The sequence below is a fragment of the Aquarana catesbeiana genome, linkage group LG06 (genome assembly GCF_042186555.1).
Source record: "Aquarana catesbeiana isolate 2022-GZ linkage group LG06, ASM4218655v1, whole genome shotgun sequence".
NCBI classification, from domain to species: Eukaryota; Metazoa; Chordata; class Amphibia; order Anura; family Ranidae; genus Aquarana; species Aquarana catesbeiana.
The window spans coordinates 309,259,290-309,271,532 of record NC_133329.1 but is presented as its reverse complement, the minus strand read 5'-3'; the positions used below and the strand labels follow the sequence as shown (position 1 = coordinate 309,271,532).

Sequence of the window (12,243 nt, the reverse complement as noted above, 5' to 3'; positions counted from 1 at the left end):
CCCTCCTCCTCTGGAACCTTTCCGTACACTGGCACACTCTCACTGTCAAGCAGGTTCCTGTCCCTAACTTAGCCACATGCAGAATGCTTCAACTACAGGAAGCCAGGACTGCAAGCTCTGCCCTTACTAAAGATGGCCGCAGAGGTCACCAGGATGGCAGTGTCCAATTGGACAGCAGCCCACCTGAAGACACATACGGAGGCCTAAGAGGAATGGGTATTCCTCCTGTCCTCCACTCTCCCTGCAAGATGGATGCAACAGCACCACCTATGAAGGGAGGTCAACCTGCACCTGCCCACAGGCTGAATGTAAATGGCCTGGACTGTAAGTGGTTAACACAAGCTCATGGTTGTAGCTGTGAGCTTGGTACCATTTGTTTCAGTAAAAGTGATCCATGCAGCTGTGGTGCTGCCTGATTACTTTCATAGTACTAAGAAGGGCTTGCCTGTAATGTTGCTTACATGCACTGGATCCTGCTGTGGGCGCTCCTCATGCAGTGCAATGCATGGAGTTAGCCAGATGGGGCTTTACAGGTCCAGAGTTGTGGTTTGTCATCAGCAGAGTCCTGTCCCTGAAGACTCCTGTGGGGGTGTGCTCATTGTGGAAGGTGAGGCCAGGATGGGGTATATCCCCTTGTTAATCTTGCCTGTAGAAGCTTCAGCAGTGAGTGCAGGGTGCAGGGTGAAAGCCCTTTAAACATGTATGCCCAGGGTGCCATTTATCTACTAGAAAGTTTCCTATGAAGGTGGGCAGTTCCTGTTGTAGATCTTGACATTTATTGGTTTAACCACTTCCCACCTGACCAATGTATACTGTATATACAACCAGGTGGGTGCCAGCCAGCTCCAGGAAGACGTCACTGAACGTACTGCAACTTGCGTGTCGTGCACGCACCCCCTGGGACACTCAGCAGCGAGATCTGTGATCTTTTGTGTCCAGGGCCGAAACTAGGGGGGGAAGAGGGGAAGCTGCCCTGTGCGCAGCATTGGGAGGGGCGCCGTAGATGGTACTGATCCTCCTGCAGCAGCTGAAAGGCCACTTCTCCTCCTCTGCCTCCCGCTAGCATTCATGCTACATGAAGAAAATACAGGGATCAGTATGCCGACCCAGCTGCCACTCCTGTTTCTGCCCCTTCTTTTGCCCCCCTCCGCTCCTCTGCCCCCTTCTCTGGTCTCTCTGCAGCGCTTGCCTCTTCTCCCTGGCTAGTTGTACAGTGCGGGCTGATTAATGACAATATCCTCTGCACAGAGAAGCTCTGCATCGTACGATCCGGAAGACAGGCAGGGGGACCATCCTGTCTGCAGCCGCAGGGAATCTAGATGGAGAGCGGGGGGAAGGAAAGAGCATAAGAACGAGTTCTGGGGAAGCTTATGTTATAACTTTGTGTGGCTGCCTGTTTTCCGGATTGTACGACAAGCTTCTCCGTGCCAAGGATATTATCATTATTCAGCCCGCACTGCACAACTAGCCAAGGAGAGGAAGTGAGCACTGCAGGGAAACCAGAGAAGGGGGCAGAGGAGCGGAGGAGTACGGGGGACCAGAGGAACACAGGGGGGCCACTGGAACACAGGGGGGCCAGAGAAGTTTGGGGGGGACCAGAGGAGCATGGGGATCAGAGGAACACAGGGGGACCAGAGGAGCACAGGGGGGACCAGAGGAGCACAGGGGGAACAGAGGAACAAGGGGGACCAGAGGAGCAAGCAGGGAACCAGAGGAGCACAGGGGGGGGGCAGAGGAGCACAGGGGGGACCAGAGGAATTTGGGGGAGACCAGAAGAGCATGGGATACCAGAGGAACACAGGGGGAACCAGAGGAGCACAGGGGGGACCAGAGGAGCAAGGGGCAACCTAAGAAGCACGGGGGGACCAGAGGCACAAGGGGGAACCTGAGGAGCACAGGGGGGATCTGAGGAGCACGGGAGGAGCACAGAGAAGCACAGGAGGGACCAGAGGAGTTTGGGGGGACCAGAGGAGCACGGGATACCAGAGAAACACGGGGGACCAGAGGAGCAAGGGGGGAACCAGTGGAGCACAGCAGGGACCAGAGGAGCACGGGGGGACAAGAGGAGCACGGGGGACCAGAGAAGCACAGGGGGGACCAGAGGAGCAAGCGGGTAACCAGAGGAGAAGGGGATAAGAGAGGAGCAGGGGGGAACAGAGGAGCAGGGGGTACCAGAGGAGCATGGGGGGGACCAGAGGAGCACAGGGGGAAGGGACAGACAACTGATTCAACATAGCGGCCTGGGATTTTCCAAAGTTACAAATTTATTCGAAATAATGAATCTTGATTATAACGAATGACCCGAAAGACGAAAAAAACAAAAAACAAATGAAACGAAAATGAACATATTTTTCAGCTGTGCACATGTCTAGTTATTGCATGCTCACAAATAAACAACTGTCATGAATGGCTTTCGTTCATAACAGCATTGCTCACTATTGTGATCCCTGTGATTTGGCACAGTGATCACATGGTACAAGGCCAATCACAGTTGCCCTGTACCATGTGATAGCTATAGCAAATCACAGCAATTCCAATAGTAAACAATGAGTCATGAATGTAAGAAATTCAGGACAGTTAAAATGATTTGCTTTTACAGTGATTATCAATGTTACAAGCAATCATAGTTTGAAACTAAAATCCTGATCTGTCATTGTGGTGTCACTGATCACTGCCACAGCAGTTATTGTGTCACCATAAGCCACCCATGTTCGAATCGCTCTTCAGAGAGCATTTGACAGGTAGTGAGGAGGCATTGTTTCTCCTCCTCACTACCTGCTTTAACCCTCTGGACCCTGCACAAGAAACCCCTATCCACTTGAATGGGTCAGGATCAGTGGGCGTACAGGGGATATAAATCCTTCCACAGCTGCAAAGAAAAGAATCACAGCTATGACAGATGTGCATCCCTATCCGCTGCCTCTGCAGCTAAAGAGGGTAGCGGATGAGGGTGGTAACTGCAGCTCAACCACAAGGTTTTACCACCCCAACCTCATGTGTGAATGAGCCCTAATAATGAAGCCAGTCTTGGTTCTCTGATCATCTCCACACCAGCCACAGTGTTGCCAGACCATTGTAGCTAAAATCGGTGTTCCTGATTTGCCTGTTTATTGACCACATTTCTGCCTGTTGCCTGGACCGATTCTTTGCTTGTATGCTGACCATGTCCCTGCCTGCACGTGAACTGACCTATCTGCATGTCTAACTGATCAGGCACCAGTCCCAGCCATCCCCTGCAGACAACTGCACTCCTGGAGCTACAGGAACTCTTTTGTTCTTCATTTATTTACCCTCCTGTACTTCCTGGCCAATGAACATGGCATTTCTGAGAGCAGCCACATACCAGTAGGCTAGGCTTGCTTTGCTTATAGGAACAATGTCTGTTATAGGTGATGCTACACTAAGCTATATACCCAGATCACCCATATAGAGGTGACCATTACAGTACATTGGTTTTGATACAATTTAATGATTTGTGTGATACACAAGATACAATGGCTGGTACATAATCAGTTAATCAGTTCAGGTACTGAAAACGTCTCACACATGTGGTACAGCAGAATGTGTTTTGGGTTCTAATTCTAAGTATGCACATGCTGTATGTCAGAAATATCTTATTAAATTGACAACTTTGTGTAAAAAAAAAATCAGCATTTTCCAAAAACTTGTGGCAAAAAAATGAAGTCTTCAAAAGACTCACTATACCTCTTAGAAAAAACCTTGGGGTGTTTGTTTTCCAAAATTTGGTCATTTTATGGGGGTTTTCACTGTTCTGGTGCTCCAGTGCCCCCAGAAATGTGATAGGCAGTCAAGAAATTAGATGCATAATTTATGCCCCTAGAAAGCCTGAAGGTGCTCCTTGGATTTTGGGCACCTCTGTGTGGCTTCTCTGCGAAAAAGTCTCACATATGTGGTATCCTCATATTCAGGAGGAGTAGCATAATGTGTTTTGGTGTGTAATTCTAAGTATGCCTATGATGTGTGTTAGAAATATCTTATTAATTGACAACTTTGTGTAAATAAATACATGTTTATGTTCTTTCCTGCATTTTCCAAAAACTTATGGCAAAAAATGACACGCTCAAAAGAATCAATATGCCCCTTGGAAAATACATTGGAGTGTTTGCTTTCCAAAATATGATCATTTTGAGAGTGTTTCACCTGTTCTGGTGCTCCAGGGCTCCTATGCTGTGTATGAGAAATAACTTGTTAAAATTCCAACTTTGTGAAAAAAACAAATTTTGTTCATTTTCCAAAAAATTGTGACAAAAAAAATTACAACTTCAAAAACTCATCATGCCTCTTACTAAATACATGGGGCTGTCTACTTTCCAAAAAGAATAATTTGGGTGATATTTGTACTGTCCTGCCATTTTAGGACTTCAAGAAATGAGATAGGCAATCAGTACATCAGGATAGATCAATTTTCAAATATATATATATATATATATATATATACACATATATATTTAACAGTTTGTAGACTCTATAACTATTACACAGACTAAATGATATACACTGATTTTGGGTATTTTTACTAAAGAAATGTAGCAGAATATATGTTGGCCTACCTTTATAAAGAAATATTATTTATTTGCCAAATTATATAACAAAACCTAACAAAATGTGTTTGATTTTTGGTATTTTCTCATTTATATAGCAAAAATAAAAAAAAAATAAATAAAAGTGGTGATTAAATATCACCAAAACAAAGCTGTCTCAAAAATGATAAAAATTACCTTTGGGTACAGTATTTCTGGACTGAGTAATTGTCATTCTAAATGTGACAGCGCTGAAAACGTAAAAATGGCATGAGCAGTCAGGGGGTGAAAATGTCCGGTAATGGTTAACAGACTCTGATGGTTCCCAAGGATGAAAATACCATAGTCAAAGACATGGTAGTCAAGATGTTAGAGGCCCTCATTAAAGCTCTCTTTTCTTTGGTAGACCCCTCCATGCATTCTGTGTTGCTTCTAGGGCAGTCTGCCAGACCATTGATGACTGGCCTAAATGCATGGTCCTAAAGCTTAGTTTCATCCTAAGGATGCTTCAGTCTACAATCAGAGCTTTTACCTTCAGGCCTATGCTACTCTGTTAACAACTTGGCAGTCACTTTTTGTCACATCTCTAGAATCGGTTTTCTCTTCATCCACATGTGAAGGATGGTTTAAATGCTAGTCACCTGAGTTCCCAAGGAAGTGAGTTGAATGATGCTGGTCATCATTCAACAAAGAAAGCAAAGGACATCTTGAGTAAAAGAGGTAGTGCAGGACAGCTGTGGACTGAAGGTAAGTGTTGTATCTTGAGTTGCTTTTTTAACTAGACTTTTGCTTCAACCATAAATGCTTTTTAAACTATTTCTTTAAATTTTGGATAAGTAACACATCTCTTTATAAAATAAAAGTGCGTACGTGTGCAAATTCCTAGTTAGTAACAATATGACTCCAGTTGAGTTTACAATTTTCTGCTTCTACATTTTCTTGGCACCTCCTCGCATAATTTACTCCATAACTGCAACAGCACCATGTTGGTCTTCAAGTGCACTTCATGAAGAAACATTGGCAGGGGGAGATAGAGAAATATAATCAATGTACGTGCAAATGAACTCATAAGGAGGTATAACGTACATTTCAAATGCACGTTAATATAAAGGTTGAGAAAAGACCTGGCCTTTCCCTTTCTTTATTAAGAAGTAAATGGAACTTGAAAAGATAAGTCACATGTGAGTCATTAAAAGCTTCTGCTCCAAAGAAATTAACATAATGGATTCAGGAGTTAGGCAGGTTGTGGAGGATGTGGGCTGCTTCTGACGTCAGGCCTCAGATAACTCATATATCCAGACTGAGAGGGGGATCAGCAGAGGTGAACAGCTGGGGTGAGACAGTCCCCTACCAGGAAAAATTGTGAGTATTATGGCTAAATATTGGGGTTTCGATATATCTGGGTAGTGATATGGTTACAGTTTTTAATATATTGTGAAGGTACATTTCTAACAGCAATTATTAATGTCTTGCTTTCAAAACAATTGTAGAAACACGGCGTTTACTTTTTATGCAGGCTAGTGGGTACAAATGATTCCTTATTTTTATGTGCATTTTCTACAGGAGGGTAGAAAAGAGTTAAGAAAGAGTTTGATGCAGTTTTCCTACTTGGACAGCTTTACAACTAATCCCCTCAACAAATGCAAAATAAGGATTCAAACCTTCTTTGAGTCTCTCAGCAATGCTCACTAAACTTCGTCTACTGATAAAGTTCTTAAAATGTATAAAAGATGTAACATTATTGATTGATCCAAACAAATGCCAATATTAGGAATTTAATTTTTTTCATCTAGTTGTGATACATTTATTTAGAGTTACATAAATAGATGACTGAGATCTATATAGAAAATTCAACTGCTTACACATAATTGGTAGACTTTCTATTACAAATTTTGGTAACATTTACCAGTAAACCATTAATTTTTCTTATTAATATTTGGCTGATAATTATAATTTATGGGCATCAGTTAATCATATTACATATTAAAGTAAACTAGGAAGTCATGGGCAAAGAGTTATTCCCTCACTGAAAGTTAATATGTCAGTATTAGGTACATGCTATCAGGTGGACTCAGTAAAGGGAATTAATCAAAACCGGAAAAGACAAAATCTGGAGCAGCTCTGCACGGCAACCAATTAGTTTGATCTTTTATTTTGAAAGCTTAACTGAACAAGCTGAAGATAGAAGCTGATTGGTTGCCATGTACAGCTGCTCCATATTCCGTCTGTTCCAGCTTTTATACATTTCCCCCACTATCTTTGTAGATGTATTAGGGTCAGCAACAGCGACATTTTGGCAAAAGAATTCCAAGTTCCACCCAACTGCTCCTACCGCTGTAAGAGGGCCTCACTTTGCCTGTTGGCTTTACTATTTATTTTACCTGTTTTACCTATTCATCAATGTGGCACAAGGAGTACTGTGCTGAGAAGGAAAATACTTAGAACTCCTATGGGTAATTCATAATATATATTTTTTTTGTTTTAGCTGGCCACATACTAGTGATGCATTGTTACTACTTATTCAGTTAGCACCATGTAATTACCAATTAAATCTAAATGGCAATTGAATTTATTATTTACAGATGTAAACGTGTTATTATCAGATTTGAACGTAACTGAGATCAAATTGGTGTTGTTGGAAGAAACATTTGCTTTAAAGCAGCTGACATATTCCTCAGCATTGCAGTTGAGGACGTTTAGGAAAACCTTCATAAAGACTCTCATTGATAATGAGATAGCACAATAGGCAGCAGTTAGTTCCATTGCAAATGTGAATGCTATGCAGTGTAAATTCTATAATAGTATCCCACACTTTCTACCTATATAAAATACCTACATACATAATATTAAGTAGTGATGATAACTCTTTAATTAATGTAATGGTATCTCTGGTTACCAGGCTAGCACAAATTAAAAATTTGTAGTTCCACAAACATTGAACAGCTACCTGCTGTGTAAGCTGTTTATAAAATGTTTTCAAACCAGCGAAAATCATATATAGCATATTACTAAGTATTGTCTATATACATTTTAGGATATTGTATTCCAGGATAAAAGAATAAGCCACATATATATATTTTCTACATGCTGGAATGTGCTAGCATTTTTTAATATGATTGCACTTTGCAAAGTTCTACACAATTTATACTTTCCAAGCTTCTAAAAGCAGTAAGATAAATGTAAAAGCTGAATAACCCATTGGGATCTTCTGTCTCTTTCATTTCTGAACTTGAGTTTCAGGTTCTGTCCACCTAACATGACCATTACATGAGGGTTCACTCTCTTATTTTTGTAATTTATGTTAATTGTGCATGGAAAATTTAACAGAAGGAGTGTGACTCTAAGCTGGATACACGCTATACAATTTCCTTTAGATTTTTTCCTTTAGATTTACCAAAACCATATAATATTAGGTCAGACCTAAACACTTTCAATTATTATGCAATCAGGCATGCCCTTGCACTACATAGGTTAAGGTAAATTTAATAGAAGTCGGACAACAAAAGTTGTATTGTGTGTATCCAGCTTTAGGCAGAGAATTCTGAGCTACACCAGTTCATAAGAGAGCTCAGTTATCCAGCTTGTACAACACATGGAAAACACTGTTGGGTGGACAGACCTTTTAAAAGTCTGGTGTGATAGCTGAACAAACTACAAGGATACATCCTTAATTCAACATAATTTGGATTTAGATTCATGCTGATGTGGATTGGTTGAATTACAGACTTTTTTAGAAACTAATAATGCAATATAACTCAACACAAAATACTTACAGGATTTTAGTTTGTTCAATATAAACGATTTTTAAAGAACAATCATTACAAAAAAAAATTAAGGCTAGCCCTTCTATAAGGAACAAAGCAATCAATGCAAAGTACAGGAACCGTAGCAATCAGAATCCAATAAGCACTGGTATGATTTCAGTAAAGCAAATTCTGATTAATTGTAATAGGTAAAATGTAGAAAAAAAAAATGTTTTCCCCATTTTGTATATACTGACGAAGGGTTAGACCCTCTGTCGTGTTTTTCTTGCTTTCTATGTTTCCATTGGGACGATTCCCCTGAATTTGTACTGGTACTGGTACTATGGCAACTGAGAAGGAACATGAAGGGAAAGCAAAAACATTTAAAGTTGTCCCTCAGGACAAGAGGTAAGGTGACATTTTCCAAGAGGACACCTGTTCCAAGGACAACTACCTTTGGGAGAAATCATCTAGCCTCTTTTTGTGTCTCTGGGACAGGAAATAAAGGGAAATTCCCACAAAATTTTGTCTGTAAATTTCTAGCCGGGCATTATTTTAAAAAGACCATTTTTTAAGAAGTTAGTTTCTCTTTAATAGTTGTCTGTTTTTGTTTGATTAAGGTATTGATGATTTTATAGATCTTTGTAATAAAATATGATTTTAAATTATATGCAGTGTTGTTATTATAGTGGTACCATGAAAGTCCCTAGTGTCTCCAAAATTCGTATCTCCAGTATTTGTCTTTACATTCACTTTAATGTACATTGCTCCTAGTGACTACTGGCCTATACTTTACCGCGTTTATTAAATACATCTTAAAATGTTGTAGGTGCACATCTACTGAAAGTATTTCTTGGCCAAAATGTGAATGTATGTGTACAGATATAAAAGGTTTTTATTGGCCAAAATGTAAAAGTGCAAGGAAAACAAGGAAATCGTTGCTAAGCTTTAAGTAACCACTAACATAAAAGGATTTGGGCAAGCTACTCAATTCTGAAAGAAATTGATGTCTCTCTCACACAATCCTCTCCTTATAGGCTGCCTGACGGTGCACTTCACCTACAGTCATTGGGTAGAAGAGACGTAGAATGAAACTGGTATGTGCCTCAATTTCCTGTTTGCTGCTCCTGTGCTTGGCCATCCCAGAGACTCACAGCCGAGTTCTTCAGCGCTCCCTAGACATTCAAAGTAAGTATCTACATTGTGGGCGTTTAACTCATAAGATGTGTTTATTTGCACTGATTCTTTTAGCTATGAGCTGTATACATTTTCTAATTCATGCATTGCTGGTATGTTACAAAGTTGTTTTTTCTTTTTTCTTTTAATTAAATATACCTAACACCCAAGAAGCATGTCCTATGGTAGTAGTTCGAACATGTTCACAAAACTCTGGCCGGGTATGATCACAACATGTAACACTGGGACACTGAAGCTAGACAAATGAAGAAACTATTTGTTATAAATTATAGTCTGATCTCCATCATACGACAAAAAAGACAGGAACATTGAGATGCAATATTTTATATGTGTGATACCCCTTCATCACAGCTTTTTTGTGAGATCTCTTATGAGAAGAGATCTCACAAAAAATATTGGGAAAATTAGGTATTTTGACTCTCCAGCATCTACCGAACATCGAAAACAGAATTGTAGTTCAAAAGTAAACTAATTTAAAGGAAAACAAATTAACAGCTTTACTGCAATCCAAAGCTGTCCCCCCACTATTTCCTCTCTGCCACTTAACAGCCTTGTTTACATGGAGGATGAGGCCCATAAGCTATGAGTGGCCTGTTTGTTTATGTGGCTGGAGCTTGCAGGTGCCCATGTCAGGCTCAGTTCACACCTATGCAGTTTGCTTTTGATTGTTTCTGCAGTGCTTTTTGCTGTGCGTCTTGCGTTTTTTTTGCGTAAACGATTTTACCATGATTTTGCAGCAATATGCATTTTTTATGGAGTTTTTTTGGCCACTTTGTTGTTGGGCAGATTAAAAAAATGCTAAATTGTGGTAAAATCGCACTACATGCTTTTCTGCAGCGTCTCCATTAAAGTCTTTTAAACCAAAAAAATTTAAAAAATCTCTGCTATGCATTTAAAGAAGTCCCTGACCCTTTCCAAAAACGCAGTGCCTGAAAAAAACATAAATGTGAACATGTCCCATAGGAAACCATGGTAAATGAACTGCAGTGCATATCTGCAAAAAGCACCAAAAAATGCATAGATGTGAACCAGGCCTTAGTCTGGGCGATGCGAATGGATGCGATTCTCATGTGGATTTTTGCCTGAGTTCAGTGCGATATTGCATTGCAATTTGTGCTAAAGACAGTGCAATTGTAATTTGAATTTAATGCGATTTCTGATGGGATTGGGCAAAGCTGCAAATTCTGCGAGGGGGGGAGATACGTAAAAATCTACATAGAAAAAGCAGTATTCGCACGCATCTGAACACAAGATGCGATTTCATGTCGGTTTCCAATAATGCCTATGGAGAGGAAAATCACACCGCAAAGCAGTAAACTTGCATAGGACCCTTTTTGCTGCCACATTGCAAACGCAACACATAGATGTGAAGGACTGTCATTGAACATAATGGGATTTTGGATGACATGCAAATCTAGGCTGTTTGTAACGCAACAAATTTGCATCAGTGTGAACTGGCACAGTGTCTATGGGGACTCAGCGGCTGCATGGACACAGCAACACATCATAATTTGACCGGCGTGTGGGTGAGCAGCCCCAAACACTTATGCCCCGTACACACGGTCGGATTTTCCGACAGAAAATGTGTGATAGGACCTTGTTGTCGGAAATTCCGACCGTGTGTATTCTCCATCACACATTTTCCATCGGATTTTCCGACACACAAAGTTTGAGAGCAGGTTATAAAATTTTCCGACAACGAAATCCGTTGTCGGAATTTCCGATCGTGTGTACACAAATCCGACGCACAAAGTGCCATGCATGCTCAGAATAAATAAAGAGATGAAAGCTATTGGCTACTGCCCCGTTTATAGTCCCGACGTACGTGTTTTACGCCACCGCGTGCAGAACGATCGGATTTTCCGACAACTTTGTGTGACCGTGTGTATGCAAGACAAGTTTGAGCCAACATCCGTCGGAAAAAATCCTAGGATTTTGTTGTCGGAATGTCCAATCAATGTCCGACCATGTGTACGGGGCAATACTGTGTACGTTCAGGGCGCTCACCTGCATGCCTGCAGAATTAGGATGGGTAGCTGTGTCCATGCAGCTGCTGCGTCCCTATAGACTTACATGAGCTTCCTGCTAGCAGCACCTGGCGGCTCCAGCCACAAAAACAAACAGGCCTCAGCTTATGTGTAAATCAGGCTTTCAATCTGAATGACATTAATTAGAGTTCTGCTTTAATAAATATATCTGTTTTTTTGCTGCACTTGACAATCACCTATTGACAGAGTACATTTGTTCAATTTGCAAAGTAAACCTGTTCTCAAAATGAATACCCAATTATATGCAGAGAAATTGAAAAGAATAGGAATAGGTGTTAACTATAATTGCATGATTGGTGTGCATACAGCTGCAGTGAAATATATATCTTTTATTATACAAGTCCCATATTTCATCACTATTCCTCTACTGTCATTATAAATAATCCTATTCATGTCCTATTTTCTCTGATGTATACAATGTAGCTCTTTAATGTAATCATTACATTCACTTTTGTTAGCTTACAATAATATATAGTACCAATGCTTTCACACCTCTGCATGCTTATGTAGCTGAACTGGTGGAAAGAAGAACATGTTTTTTATTATATGTATAATGCAATTTTTATATAGACTTTATATTGAAGATTGACCTTGTGTACATCATATACATTATATAACACTTCCATGCATGCATGCTCTCTAGTTTTCTGTTTAACTACTTGTAGTTAGCTACATTCATACATTTAGATACAAGAAATTACATGATACCTTATG

At 40.6% G+C, this 12,243-nt stretch overlaps 1 protein-coding gene across 2 annotated transcripts in view; it reads left to right on the top strand.

Moving 5' to 3' along the window:
• The first annotated feature begins 5,797 nt into the window (after positions 1-5,797).
• Positions 5,798-12,243, top strand: part of PRLH (prolactin releasing hormone) — a 40,309-nt gene continuing 33,863 nt past the window's right edge. Inside the window, exons 1-2 of one of the 2 annotated variants that reach the window (XM_073634949.1) lie at positions 5,798-5,903; positions 9,322-9,472. In XM_073634949.1, the coding sequence (XP_073491050.1) occupies positions 9,373-9,472 (100 nt within the window). In that variant the 5' untranslated portion in view covers positions 5,798-5,903; positions 9,322-9,372. Of the gene's footprint in view, positions 5,904-9,321; positions 9,473-12,243 lie in introns of those variants that run through there. The other variant, XM_073634950.1, reaches the window with a different exon arrangement.